General features: G+C 32.3%; 5 protein-coding genes across 6 annotated transcripts; 3 read left to right on the top strand and 2 right to left on the bottom strand.

Annotated features, from left to right (window-relative positions):
• Positions 1-110: 110 nt before the first annotated feature.
• Positions 111-5,382, bottom strand: LOC111680177 (eukaryotic translation initiation factor 2 subunit 3). The gene is made up of 5 exons (XM_023441807.2): positions 5,186-5,382; positions 4,467-4,641; positions 1,297-1,751; positions 561-1,216; positions 111-489 (listed from the first exon to the last, which is right to left on the bottom strand). Exons 1-5 carry the CDS (start codon positions 5,249-5,251, stop codon positions 408-410), a joined length of 1,434 nt encoding a protein of 477 aa, XP_023297575.1. The 5' UTR covers positions 5,252-5,382; the 3' UTR covers positions 111-407.
• Positions 1,796-3,816, bottom strand: LOC124419813 (histone-lysine N-methyltransferase Su(var)3-9). Its single transcript, XM_046950520.1, has one exon. It carries the CDS (start codon positions 3,704-3,706, stop codon positions 2,066-2,068), a length of 1,641 nt encoding a protein of 546 aa, XP_046806476.1. The 5' UTR covers positions 3,707-3,816; the 3' UTR covers positions 1,796-2,065.
• An 899-nt stretch (positions 5,383-6,281) lies between the features above and the next one.
• LOC111680188 (protein SET) lies at positions 6,282-8,936 on the top strand. Of its 2 annotated transcripts, none has more exons than XM_023441820.2 (4): positions 6,282-6,691; positions 8,069-8,258; positions 8,330-8,681; positions 8,761-8,936. In XM_023441820.2, exons 1-3 carry the CDS (start codon positions 6,452-6,454, stop codon positions 8,677-8,679), a joined length of 780 nt encoding a protein of 259 aa, XP_023297588.1. In that variant the 5' UTR covers positions 6,282-6,451; the 3' UTR covers positions 8,680-8,681; positions 8,761-8,936. The 2 variants fall into 2 exon arrangements, with proteins under 2 accessions (XP_023297588.1, XP_023297587.1); XM_023441819.2 differs by having other exon boundaries at positions 8,330-8,668.
• Positions 8,937-9,712: 776 nt separating this feature from the next.
• Positions 9,713-10,831, top strand: LOC111680182 (ATP synthase subunit O, mitochondrial). The gene is made up of 3 exons (XM_023441813.2): positions 9,713-9,868; positions 10,121-10,558; positions 10,636-10,831. Exons 1-3 carry the CDS (start codon positions 9,839-9,841, stop codon positions 10,789-10,791), a joined length of 624 nt encoding a protein of 207 aa, XP_023297581.1. The 5' UTR covers positions 9,713-9,838; the 3' UTR covers positions 10,792-10,831.
• A 25-nt stretch (positions 10,832-10,856) lies between these two features.
• Positions 10,857-13,914, top strand: LOC111680194. The gene is made up of 2 exons (XM_023441825.2): positions 10,857-13,161; positions 13,649-13,914. Exons 1-2 carry the CDS (start codon positions 12,010-12,012, stop codon positions 13,745-13,747), a joined length of 1,251 nt encoding a protein of 416 aa, XP_023297593.1. The 5' UTR covers positions 10,857-12,009; the 3' UTR covers positions 13,748-13,914.
• Positions 13,915-14,550: the final 636 nt, after the last annotated feature.

A 14,550-nucleotide genomic window follows, 5' to 3' on the forward strand; every position in this document is an offset into this window, starting at 1 on the left:
TATATTCTTTACCTTGGTAAATCGAACGAATTGGCCAATTGAAAAAAATTGTGTTTTTTTTAGTTTTGTTGTTTTTTTCCATGTGGTGTAAAAAATGCGTTTATTTTTTGTCTTAACAATGAAGTTATTTTTCAATAAAAAAAGAGAATTAAACAAAGAAATTATTTTCTTTTTTTTCCTGTTGCTGCTTGTTTGTTTTTGTAAACCACAATAGTATAAATGATGAACGTTTTTAAAGTTAAATGGACTGCTGCTGTACCTTGGTTGTAATAATATAGTAAATATATATATATAATTGAAAAAATGTCCGCTCCTCCTTCTGTAGCATTGGGCAGGGGGGGGAGCTTGTCTTCAAAACTTTGATCAAGAAATTGAATACATAAATTATATAAAACGACAAATTAAAATTATTTTGTAGGAACAGGAGCTTGTCTGTCAACAACGGGTTGTATAGTTTTGCCGCCAAAGATTTGACCCCAACCAATTAAACTGTAAAAATAAAAACCAAAAATTAACAAAAATGAAAATTTATTTAATAAACAAAAAAAAAAATCACTTACCGCCAATGTTTCTCTACACGACGACTGAGAGCAATCTTTTCACCCTTTTCCGTACACACAGGAGTGGTTAAAACAATTTTAGCTAAATCTCCTCTTGTGGCAATAATACGACCACCAGTACTGAGGGAACCAATGTTAACTAACAGAATTTCGTTCTTTTGCAATTTCTCAACGCGAGCACCCTTCTTATCACCATCTGTACGTACGCCCAACAAACGACGCAACAGATAGTATGAAATTTCCAACTCAATGTAAATATCGGGCAATTGACCAACAGCACCTAATACTTGACCCACCAAACGATCAGCACGACACAGGGTAGGATCGATTTTTGTACCAACACCAATCAAACCACCAGGCACGGCATATTGCAATTCATTTGTTTCGGCATACAAGGACACAATGCGCGAAAAGATGGGACGACAGGTGATGTTACCTTCGCTGTCCTTGGTGACAACACCGGGACGTACTTCAATTTCTTGGCCAACCTTAAGGACACCGCACAAAATTGAACCACCAGCTACGCCACCCTTCAAGTCGTTGACTTCACAACCGGGCTTGTTAACATCAAAAGAACGGATAACAATTAGCCTGGGAGGAGCATTGAAGTCACGTTGTGGTACGGGAATCTTCTTAACAATGTATTCGCACAAGACCTACGAGGATTTAAATAAATATAATTGCAATTGTTTGTAATAATAATTACAATAAATTTAATTTTTTCATTTTTACTTACATCAATATTGTATTTCAATTGAGCCGAAATGGGAATAATGGGTGCACCCTCAGCTACTGTACCCTGAACGAATTTTGTAATGTCTTCGTGTTGTTCCTTGGCCTGTGATTCTTTAACCAAATCGATTTTATTTTGTAAAATCAAAATCTGTTTCAGTTTCATAATTTCAATGGCAGCCAAATGTTCCGATGTCTGAGGCTGGGGACACGATTCGTTGCCGGCAATTAAGAGTAAAGCGGCGTCCATAACAGCGGCACCGTTCAACATAGTAGCCATAAGAATGTCGTGACCAGGGCAATCGACAAAACTGACATGACGTATCAGCCTAAAGCGACCAGTACACGAGGGTCTGGTACAAGGTAAACTGTCATCTTTGCTAGAGCTGTCAGAAACAAAGCATGCAGGTCGTGGACATTTGGGATTATCGCATTTATAGATTTTGGCATTGGCGTAACCTGTATTGTAATGCAAAGACAATAAAATAAACCATTTTCTAAAATTTATCTCTGGTGAACTTTATTTCAAGCAAAAACTTAAAACTAATGAAATGTTAGTCAATTAATAATAAGTTTGATGGTAAAGGTTAAATCCAAAAAATAAAAATAAAATCAACTTAACAGGTAAAGAAACATTTTTAAATATTAATATTATAATCGTATATATCTTAGTTAAAATTTAAAAATAAAGTATTTTACAATTTGTTGTAATGTTCGTGCCTTAAGAAATACTTTGAGTTTTAGTCTGAATATGAGCACAAATAGGGATACATTTAAAATAAAACTTTGCGACAATTAGCGGCTCCACAGCGACAAGTTGTTTTCTCTGCTTCTGAAAGATTTTCATATTCATCCAATTGCATATCCCCACGTATATAATCAAACGTTAGTTCTTCACCGGCCTGTATGGGCCGTAAGGTGAAAAATGCCAGCCGAGGCATGTTGATGTCAAGATTGTCAATCCAAAAAGGAAAAACCGAAAGATTCGGATCACAGGAATGGTTAAAGAAATGAGAAACATTGCCATATAATGCTGCATCAATGGTGTACAAACTATCAGTGTTATTGTAGTCCAGGTCAAACAAATATGTACGTCCTATTGCATCATATTGTTTGCCACGCTCATTAGCTTCTTCGCATGTTATAATCTCACCCATATATTCACTAACATATTCGCCTTTGCGTAAGGGTTTTTCCGTGCGTACACCCCATCCACGGCCATTGGCAGTTTTGAACAGACATAGTGAATTTTTGCGGCCTCTTTGGATAACACGATTTGGACAATCTTTTGAACATTGACATTTGGAATTGCATTCGTAGATAGCTTCTCCTGGGTAGATGCGCAGACGACCATTTTTTTCATACGCAAAATAGGTATTTGCCATGCGTGCACAGCACTTTTTAGACGGCGCACAACCTTCTTCGCATTTACAGCCGATGGGCGGAACGTTTAGGATTTCAACACCACCGGATGGGAAATTTTCCGAAATATATTCAAAATTGGGGTCTAAAATATCGAAATCTACATTATTTTCAACTTTTATAGGCGCATCATGCTCTACTAAATTCATGCGTTTTTGCCATTCCTCCATGGAACTCAATTGTTGTTGCCTTTTATGATACCAGGGTTCCAAGAGCAAAGCATTCAAAATCCGGCGACGAATTTTTTCCGGTTCTCTTTGATTTCGTGATTTAACACTAATGAATTGTGATAATAATATTAAATCGACTTTTAACTTCAAGGGGTCATAATTATCCAAAACTTTTAAATCGATATCGGATGGTTTTAAACCTAAAGATTCTTTTTCTATTTGCTCGGAAAAGTCCTGCAGTATTTTGGCTATAAAAGGCTCATATAAAACCGTCATACTTTTGACGAAATCTTCAAGAACAGCACATTCAAACAAATTATCCAAAGTCTCCCATGTATTGTCGGCTTTGGAGTAGTTTAGCCATTTGACGAAAAATAAAGGCTCACCATTGACTGACTCAAGACTTTCAATGGTTTCGATAACATACTCTTGTTTCAGCTTCTTGGCTGATTTAACTGAGCCATTGCTTTGAGAGGATCTACGTCGCTTTTGGCTTTTTTGCCGCTCATTCTCATTCTTAACATTCGATTTAACTAAACTAACGGCCAGGGATTTTAGAGGTGAACGATTGCGACGCCGATTGTACGAGTCTCCACTACAAACCGAAGAGTTGTCGTTAAGACTCTCATATCCACTGCTAGGGCTTGTAGAGGGCACTCGTAAACGTGTTATGTCCGGTGTAACGGACATAGCAGAAGACATAGGGCTTTGTTCGCGTTTTCGCAATTCCCTCAAACGTTGCTGTTGTCTTTGCCACCTCTTAGCATCCTGGATTGCCTCAAATTCTCTTAATAGTTTGGGGGATGCTAGCAGGGCTTGCATGCGTTGTTGGCTTATGCGTTCTGCAAAATTCCCGACAAGCAAATGCACACAAAACGGTCACGCGTAAAGAACAGAAAACAATGCAAAATAAAAACGAAAAAATAAATTAAATTGCTGGTAAATTAATAGAGAAACTAAGAAAAAAAAAACATACAAATACTAAAATGAACAATTTTGTTTTTTAAAACCAATTTTATACCCTATCAAATATTTAAAAACGAATGAATTTAGAAAAGAAACAAACAATTAAATCAATAATCTTCCAGCAATTTATTATTATTACAAGTAAAATTAAAAAGAAGAAGTAATTTTACAGAACGCATTGCACACCCCCAAAAGACAGTTGAGTTAAGAAAGGATGCATGTACGAGGATTATGTATAAAGGCAAATGTGGCACTTGCCATTAATATAGTGGTTTTAAAATTTATATACAATTGTATTTAAAATATAAACAATATTTTTGAAAGTAGTTTATGTTAATTTTCTTAAAATGAGTTGAATGTTGTTGATTAAGAGTATAATGTACAAATTAAATAAATGATAGGGAATAATGTTGATTTTACATACAATATATTCATAGATACTACATATTATTTTTGCTTGAAATTTAAAGCTAGAGATATTTGTCACAAAAAATGCTAGACAAAGATTTATGGTTTTAACTTTAGTTATAGGCAAAACACAAATGTAGCTCTTTGAATGCATTTCATGTACATAATTAGTTCTTAAATTTAAAAAAAAATACATATTCCAACTTACCGAGTTTAATGGTAATATTTCTTTCCAATTCGTTTTTGAAACGAACAGTTTGTACACCTGAAATGGCTTTAACCACTGTGGATTTACCATGAGCTACATGACCAATTGTACCAATATTAATAGTAGCTTGGCGAGAGATTACCTCTGGAGAAAGAGGAGTTAAATTGCTGATGTCCTAAAAAAAATATGTATACAAAATATTATTATGGATTCAATGATTCACATCACAAATTTCACTAAAATAGCAATAAAACGAAAGTCACAAAACCACTGACAGCAACAAGAAGAAAACAACATTGAATTGTCGTGGCAAATTTTGAGGTTAGAATTATCATATTAAAAATTGCATCAGAAAACAAATTTTGGTCATAATTGGGAAATGTTTACCTATTGAAACCAACATATTAATATCGTCATAAACATATTGTTAGCAAATTCCCTCATAAACAAAATGTCCTTTAGGAATTGACCAGAAAAACGCCACGTGCAGTAATACAAGCCACGCAAATCTAAAAACTTTGATATGGAATTAGATCATTAAGAAACCAGGAAAAGATTTTAACAAAAGCAACTTCTTAAAATTTAATTACATATGTTTTTAATATCACATTTAAAACGCATTGGAATCTTTAAGGTTTTACATTTTTAATTATTTTTTCTTTTTGCTTCAGTGGGGTATTCGACCTGTGTTTTTTCTATTCGCCATTTTCCAGACTTACCAAATTGCTAAGATCCTGCTGTTGCAAATTTGTGTTGACACCAGTTTGAGTTTCCGCTGTGGACATTGTTTAATTCTTTATTTTAACACTTATCCAAATAATTTATAAAAGTATTCCACAAACTCGTTTACGCCTTTAACATCAAAATTTACCGACACTAAAAAGAATTTATGAAAATTTTGAGCGGAACGATTTTTAACTTTCCCATGAGAGAGAAAGAGATAAATATACAAGTGCAAAAACATTTTTTCCAAAATGCCAGATCGTTGAAACGTCATACAAATGCCACAGTAATATGTCTGGTGATACCATATTTTTAAATATTCTAATATATATGAAGACTGCAAACAATTAAAAAAATTATTAAAAAATTTGTAATAAAAATACATATTATAAATTTTGTGACTTGTTGGTTTTAAATTTTTAATAATATAAACATATGTGTGTATATAAATGTAAAAGATTCGTTGCTTAATCAGTGAAAATGTTTAATTTTCTATAAACTGATTTGTGGCCTATTATTTACTTTTACTAAGTATGTACATTTAAACCCAACATACTAATGTATACATAAGATAAGATAAATATGCCAATTATCGGTCAAAAATTATACCAATTTTTAATTTTTTTTAGTTTTATTATTAAATTTTTACAAATAAATAAAAAAGTTCCTTTAATGCAAACAATTTTTGAAATCGATATTTTCCAATCAATTCATCATTTAAAACTATTAAGTATGTATTAATTTAACCAGACGAAATTTGCAATGAAACTTAATATTTTCCCGTAACTGACATATCCTTTTTACGGTACGTTAGTTATTATAGAGGAGGTAGAAGTAGAGAATAGGTCATAAATTTATATTTAAACTATATATCATTTAGAACATGATAAACACAACTGGGTATGTCCGTAATGACATAATGGTTAATATATTTCGATATCTTTTTTTAACAAAAATATTTCTACTTTACCAATTTAATCTGGCAGCATTGTATATTTTTGCTTCGCAAAATGCCAAACTAAAGATTTTCATATCTTTTAGCTTCCACATATGTTAAGACATCCAAACCGGCATTTTTTTCATCTAAAAAATCGCCATTCTTTTTTATAATACACACACAAAATCATTATCATCGCTTTTTTACTACTACTACTCGCGAAAAATATCGACGCCGCAATTATATTAGGTAAAAAGAAAGCCTTTGTTTGAATAAAAATATATAAAAAAGAAATACCCCGAAAAATCCAGATCATCCATTGAAAATGTCCAGTGTACCGAGTAAGCGCGCAAAATTGGATGAAGGCAATTCAAGTACACCCAACGAAGCAGTGACCGAGGCATTGGAATTAATCGATGCATGTCAGAATGATATTGATGCCCTCAACGAAAAGGCCAGCGAGGAAATTCTTAAAGTTGAGCAAAAGTACAATAAACTGCGAAAACCATGCTACGAAAAACGCAGTGAGCTGGTCAAACGCATTCCTAACTTCTGGGTGACAGCGGTAAGTACATAAAACGATATGGGTTGGGATTCTTTTGCAAAAAGTGTCAAACATATTTTTTTGGGAGGTCTGGTGAAAAGTATTTTTAAAATGCATTTTTTTTTCTTGGGTAACATTTCTGTACCATGAGAAAGAAAACATAAAGGGTTTTGTTTGTGCCATCTTTTGCTCTTTTTTTTAGCCATTGTTGCAATATTTATTGGCGCATGTTTGTGTATATAAATCGTCCATTCATTTTTTTCTTTTCGGCTGGCGGGTTACGTTGTGTACATCTTAATGTAGAGTTGCCAAAAGCTAGTATTAAACATAGGGCTTCCATTAGAATCTCCGATTTTCCCCGAATATTTCATTCACATGTTGGGCTATTTTAATTTTTTGTCGTCCAAAAATGTAAACCCCTTAAATTGTTTATGGCGCAAACTCAATGTGATCATGTATAAAACTAACGATCAAAACACATTTAGTTATTTTGGAAGATAAAGTTAAACGGGATTAAACGTGAATATATGTCTTATATGTAGGAAAAAGTGCTACTTATACTGAAATTTAGGCAAAACTACCTATTTTAACGAGAGAGTAGAAAATTGGCATTCTTTGAGATAGAGATTGTAGGATCTATGAGGGCAGCTAAAGCCCTTTAGGGACCTCGGTCACTTGTTCATTCGGATTTTCTTGTTTAATGGCAATAAAAACATTCCATTTACAAACTTTGATCTGTTAGAATATCTGATTTGCGTGCGATCCGTGTTCAGATATTAGATACCAGATAAAATTCCATTAACCTCTGGGAAAAAATCTTTGTTTCAACTTGGCATTTTGTTTCTGAGCCTGAAATGGCTTTTCTAAACAGATAAACATAGACAAATGTATTCAAAACAGGATCAAAAACTAAATATGTTACTTTGAAATGACGGATCCTAGGACTACTTTTATCCAAAATGCAATAGAAAGAATCTATTACCAACGTATGTTGTGTATCTAACCTCCAGACTGACAGGCTATCAATAACCGCAACACTCAGGCACAGATTTGATTTCCTAGAGTTTTTGCAAGTAATTTATTATATAGTACATATAGAAGTTTACCTGTACTTTATAAAAGTCTAATTACTGTACCCGTTGGTAACTCTGTGGACAATGCTTTGCTTTTGTTATTTTCTTTTTTGCTCCTTTTTACGCCTTCTCATTGATTTTCGTTATTAAAAGTTATGTTTGTTTGTATTTGTGCACATGTTAATAAATTTTCTATTTTGTGTTTTGCACACACAGTGGGCATAGACGTCTGACGACTGTACACAAATTTATTAATTGCGCGCGCTCTCTATCTCCCTCCCTCATTGTGTTTATTCTCTTCTCATGTATCTCTTACACTTTACAGTTTATTAATCATCCACAAGTTTCGGGCATATTGGATGAAGAAGAAGAGGAATGTTTGCATGCCTTAACCAAATTGGAAGTTGAAGAATTCGAGGACATAAAATCCGGCTATCGTATACACTTTTATTTCGAAGAAAATCCCTATTTTGAAAATAAAGTCCTAACAAAAGAATTCAATTTGGGATCTGGTAGTAAGTTAACATGTAATTTAAAGCAATACAAAAATTATTTTTTACATTTATGTTCTTAATCTATTTTTAAGCTGCTGAAAATAGTGATTGTCCTTCATCTACAAGCACGTCTATACAATGGAAGGAGGGTAAAAATCTTCTAAAACAATTGCTTTCAAAGCCCTTCACCAACAAGAAGAAGAGACATTCTGAATACAAGACATTCTTTGATTGGTTCACTGATAACAGTGATCCCGTCAACGATGAAATTGCCGAACTAATCAAGGACGATTTATGGCTTAATCCTCTGCAGTATTATCTGGTACCTGATATTGAGGTCGAACCAGAAGATGACGATGAAGACAATGAGGATAACGAAGAAGAGGTCTTTGACGATGAGGACGGTGAGGGAGAAGAAGATGAGGATGATGGTGAGTGTTAAAAGTATGTTTTTATTTTTCATTTAATTTCTTGTTTGAGAAAATTATATTTTGAATAAATTTTTGAATGTATTCAATTGCAGATGACAAGTAAGGAGTTAATATATTGGAAGATATAACGTATATTATTATATATATATATTTAATATCCGTAATAAATTTGATTCCATTAAGAAACGTGTACGGAGAAAAACAAAATTTCATATTAGAATTAAAAATAAAAAAGTTTCATTTTCAATAAATACTTTAAAAACCAAAATTGAATCAAAATTTGTTTATGTTTTCGAAGGGGTTAAAACTTATTCCCATACAACACATAAAAATATTTAAAATATTCGTTTGAAATGGTAAGTTTTTTAAACATAAGGACGTAAGAGAAATTTTGTGATTGGAGTTTAGCAGGGTTGGAGAAATTGAAACAAATTTGAATACATTTTATTTTAAAATTTGAAAAATTATTAATGCAAATGGGTTTTTTTGATGGCCTTTGAGTTTTATATAATATTGAACCTAAAATTTTGAAATTAAACATGTATAGAGCTTAGTAAAAGAGAACTTATAAGAAGGGACTTTTTGGTACTTCTTTTTAAAAATATACTTTTGAATTTACCATTAAATTGAATCTAGAGACTGTATGAATGTGGAATTTTTTTGGTCCTTTTTTTGTGAAGGGTATATAAAATTCGGCATAGATCTTACTCGTTTTCAACGATTTTGTTTGAAATTATAAGAGTTATTGTAACAATTTATTTAGAAAACTTACATTACATATGTATGTAATTTGTAATTATTCTGCCTCACTTTTAATATGCTAAAATTTTTTATCTCTTGAATTCCTTATAATTCAGTTATATGCAAAATATTCATATGATTTGTTAAAATGAATTATATAACGAGAGAAACACATAAAATAGTTTTCAGGAATACATAAATTTCCTACTCTGGTAAACAATCCCGATTTTTAAAATATTTGCTTCCAAAATCCCACAAATCCCCACCAACTAAAGGTAGTCGAAAACTTAGCCGGCTTACAAACAATTTTAAGCCGACGCCGTCATTTTTAATGTCAACTGCCGCCGTTATTAATATTTGTCGGCATAGGGTACTGCTTGCAAACTGTTCGTGATTTTTTTCTGCACTGAATAAAAAAGGCTAAAAACGATGGCAGCCGTAAATAAATTATCTGTTTTGGTAAGTTTTTATATAATAAAATTATACAAAATTATGTTTAAGCAGTTTCCCTAAAAGAGGTAATCTTAAACTAACCGAAAATTCCATCAATAAAATAATTTTACGCTGGAGAAAATTACCCAACCAAAGTTTTTGGTTATGTAATGTTAACGATAAATGGGTATAATGGAAATGTGATAGTTAATAGAATTAATGAAATTTTAAGCCTTATAATAAAACAAGTGCTAATGGAGTTTTGTTTTAACATTACAGAGCCGTGCCATGTGCACCTCCACTCAAATGGTTAAGCCACCAGTACAGGTTTTCGGCTTAGAGGGCCGTTACGCCACTGCCTTGTATTCGGCTGCATCAAAGACCAAGCAATTGGAACAAGTAGAAAAGGATTTGGCTGCTTTCCAAGCCACCCTTAAAGAAGACAAGAAATTGCGCGAACATGTCACCAGCCCCATTATTAACAAGAAGGTTATGGCTACCGCCTTAAAGGAAAGTGCTGCAAAATTGCGTTGGGCTCCCTCCACCGGCAATTTGTTGGGTCTTTTGGCCGACAATGGTCGCTTGAATGTTTTGGATGGTGTTATTAATGCTTTCCAAGTTATTATGGCTGCCCATCGTGGAGAAGTTGTTTGCGAAGTTGTCACTGCCAAGCCTTTGGATTCTTCACAAAACAAACAATTGGAAAGCGCTTTGAAGGTATAGTAGATAATTTAAATTTATTTTTATTAGGAATAAAATAATTTTTAAACAATGGACCGTTTTCTTTTTTTAAGGCCTTCTTGAAGAACAACCAAACCTTGAAGATCACTTCTCGTGTTGATCCCAGCATCATTGGTGGTATGATTGTGTCTATTGGTGACAAATATGTTGATATGAGCATTGCCAGCAAGGTTAAAATGTACACTGATGTCATTTCCTCCGCCGCTTAAGTTAAATAAAGTTTATTTAAACAAATGATTAAACTATAAATATTTGTTCTTAAAGAGCTTTAAGTTCTATTAAAAGTTTTAAGTTAATTTTTATTTCCAATATACCTACATACAAAATAATAACGTTGTAAAGAAATTAAATTGCTTTTCATAAAGATATTTCCGATTTAATACATATAATGAAAAAAAACTCTTGGATGAACGATGTTTTACTAGAGTAAAACAATAAACAACAATAAAAGATAATGGATGCTAACAAAAATTATGCTTAATGTAAGCTAAAAACAAAAAAAAAAACTAAATTTTCAGTTTGTATCATTGCAATTTTTTTCATGACCTAGTTTCTTCATCAACTATAAAAAATATTCATAATTTTATTTTGGTGTTAACGGAAAAAGAAACAAGATGTGGTTTTCACCAAAAAAGATTGTTTAAGGTAAAACACGAGTGCACAGTGTAACGCTTTTTGTGTGAACGATTTTAAACTGTATGGACTTATTTATTACTAATTAGATTTATTAACAATTTTAACAATATCCATACACTGTAACATGACAGATACGATTAACATTACCAAGGAAAATTGAAATGAATGATACAGTTTTGCTAAAAATATAAAAAATTAGCAAATAGTAAAAAAAAACATTAACAAAACCTCATTAGATACAGGTCAGTAAACACTGAAACAAAGAAGAGCAATAGTACTTTCCGTCTGTCTGTCCCTTTATACGAAAATTAAACAGAATTTTATTTTTATATCAATGAACTCGTATCTCAACTACGCAGGCGTGTGGGTGTGAGACTGAATTAAAAACAAAACAAATAAATTTTAATTCAATGCTGTTTTTTTTTTGATTATGATGATGATGATGGTATAAAATTATGCAGAAAACCTTATGCAATATGTTGTTACAACCATTTTAGGGAAAAACTAACAAAACATTAACAATTTTTGCAAAAAAATAGACAAAAAATATTTGCCTATTTTTCATTAATTTTTTTATATTTGAACTGAATTTGCGTGTTAGCAAAAGTTAATAAGTTTAGGTGTAAATTATTAACATACTTTAGTATAGTGCTGAAAATTAAACTAAACATACGAAAACGATAAAACGCTTAAAAAAATTAACGATTTTGTTGTCCTTTTTATGGACCAGTGATGAAATAGTAAAAAAAAAACGAATATAAATATTACTTAATAAGAATTATAAACCAACCATGCATTGGTTATGTGGTTTAATAGTGACCGTAAGCTGTTTGCTAACTTTGGGTCAAACACAAAGCTATAGATATCCAGCTCAAAGAAGGGCTGGTTACAGTTATACACAACCATCGTCATCGTATTATAATCAACCTAAGAACTATTATCAATCATCGGCAAATAGCAGATATACTCCAGCCAAAAGTTCTTCTTCATACTACAATAGTGTAACAAATCCCTCCTATACTAATTCATATACAAAACAGTCAACGGCTCTAAGGAATTCATATCCCTATAGCAGTTCATCAGCTGCATATACAACAAAAGCAACAACACGACAACCTTATAGTCAGTCATCGGGATTAACAAATTTTATAAATCGCAACTATGAAGCAACACCCTCAAAAAACAGCTATTATAGAAATTCTGCCAATAGCTACTCTAAAGGATCTTATAATTCCTTGTCGGATAGCTCAAATACAAAACAATATTTAAGCAATTCATATAATTCAGATAATTATAAAAAGGATAGTTCCAGCAGCGACAGTGACATAGCGAATACTAAAGGCAAGAATCGTGTTAGTAAAGCTGATGCAGAAAATGCCAAATTTGCTGGTGCTGAAAATCAGGAGAATGAAGAAGACGCCCGTACTGCCCACTTGAAACGTAGAAAATTCCATCGTCGTTTTGGTGGAGTCCTGGGAAATCCCTGTTCACCTTTTGGTCGTGATGCTGGCAATGGTGTAACACCGCCTCCTAAAGAGCAAGGACGTATACTGTGGGATGTTAATGTTTACAATGTTTTCCCACAAACTTCAGTTGGTTTAGGTTGTGGTGGTTATGGAGGTTTCGGTGGAGGTCTGGGTGGTGGTTTAGGTGCTGGTTTGGGAGGTGGTTTGTTATCGGATCCCATAGCTCCCGCCTATTATCCGCCTGGTGCGGGAATAGCAAATTTTTTGGGTTTATTTGCTCCTGGTATATTACAGAATACTTTGGCTGTTACAGCTCGACCGCCTCAGTATGCTGACTATGCACAGTCGTCGAATGTAAACAATAATGATTTACAAAATGATCCAGAAGTAGATCCAAATTATAGACCAGGAGGGGGCGGAGGTGGTGCATTACCAGTAAGAAGACCTAATCGTGTTTTCTACGATTCGGTTGGAGCGGTACGTACACAAACGAAATTGATTAAGAAAATCGAAATTTCTTTACAAAATCAAAATTTCAATAACATTAGAAATTCGAATTTACTTTAGAAAAAAATCTAACTTTCATTAGAGTTTCTTAAAGCCGTGATACGCGGTTGTCAGAAAATATTCAGAAAATGCCTAACAATCGTCCGAACTTACAATTTGCAACGTTGTCAGAAAAAGCATTTCTGATAATATAGCAAGACAAAATTTTTAAGTTGACACTGTTATTAGACATTTTCTGCAAGTTTTACTGCCAACGTTGTAAGATCTAACAACCGTGTATACATAGCATTAGTTTATTAGAGAATTCAAATTTTAGTAGAAAATTTAAAATTTTTGTACAAAATCAAAATAACGTTCCAAAATTTCAAATTTTCTTTAGATAATCGAATTTTTTAAATTAAATTGTATAAAATTTAAAAATCTTAAATCTTAAATTTTATTTTTTATTTTTTTCCAGCCTCCTATAACTCCCGGACAATTAGTGGGTGGTATCGCTACGACAGTCAACGGTATTATACAACAGTTAACCGGTAACGTACAGCCAGTTTATGGATAATTTTAGAAATCGTTTGATTCATGTTGCCGTTTAATATTACTATTATTTTATAAGTTGTTTTTTATACTTTTTTTAATTGTTATTTAATAATTTGATTTTAAGAATTTTTTATACAAGAAAAAAAAAATAAAAATATACGAGCGAAATCAAAAATTGTTTCAATAATGTGATAATATCATTTTAATCTTTGGATGAGTCTTTTCAGTAATTTTCCTATAAAAATATTTGCTTTTTTAATAAAAACATTACCCAACACTCAACGAAAGCATTCTTTTAATTGTATGCCTAAGAATCGTTTTGTTGTCACTGTGTTGTTTACTTTTCTCATAAAACATTATTGTTTGAATGAATTATTAATGCTCGTAACGTTCGCACATATCAATCTTGTTAAAAAAGTTTTATTTTTTTGTTAATTTGACTTTGGTTTCTCTTATCTTATTACAATTAAATCTTTTAACGCAATTGTCTACAATTGTTCCACAGTAAAAATAATCTTACGTGTGTGTAGACACGATGATATTGTAATTTGTTATGAAGGACATAAAGAAATCTTAAACCGGATTTAGTTTAGTTTGTGTGTAGAGTACTACTACATGACTTGTAAATTTAAAGTGTTTCTTTTCATGTTCCCAGTAAAAAAAAAATAAAACAAAAATCCTTCAGGTGTAAAAACCTCGTTTGATAGACCTGATTAGTTAATAAGAATCCAAAGTGTTAAATACGTTACAAACTGGTTTTAAAATGGCCAAAGTATTTTGTAAAATAGATTTCGATTATTGGAATATTTCTATCACTTTCTAACA

Source organism: Lucilia cuprina, chromosome 4 (genome assembly GCF_022045245.1).
Source record: "Lucilia cuprina isolate Lc7/37 chromosome 4, ASM2204524v1, whole genome shotgun sequence".
Classification (NCBI taxonomy): Eukaryota; Metazoa; Arthropoda; class Insecta; order Diptera; family Calliphoridae; genus Lucilia; species Lucilia cuprina.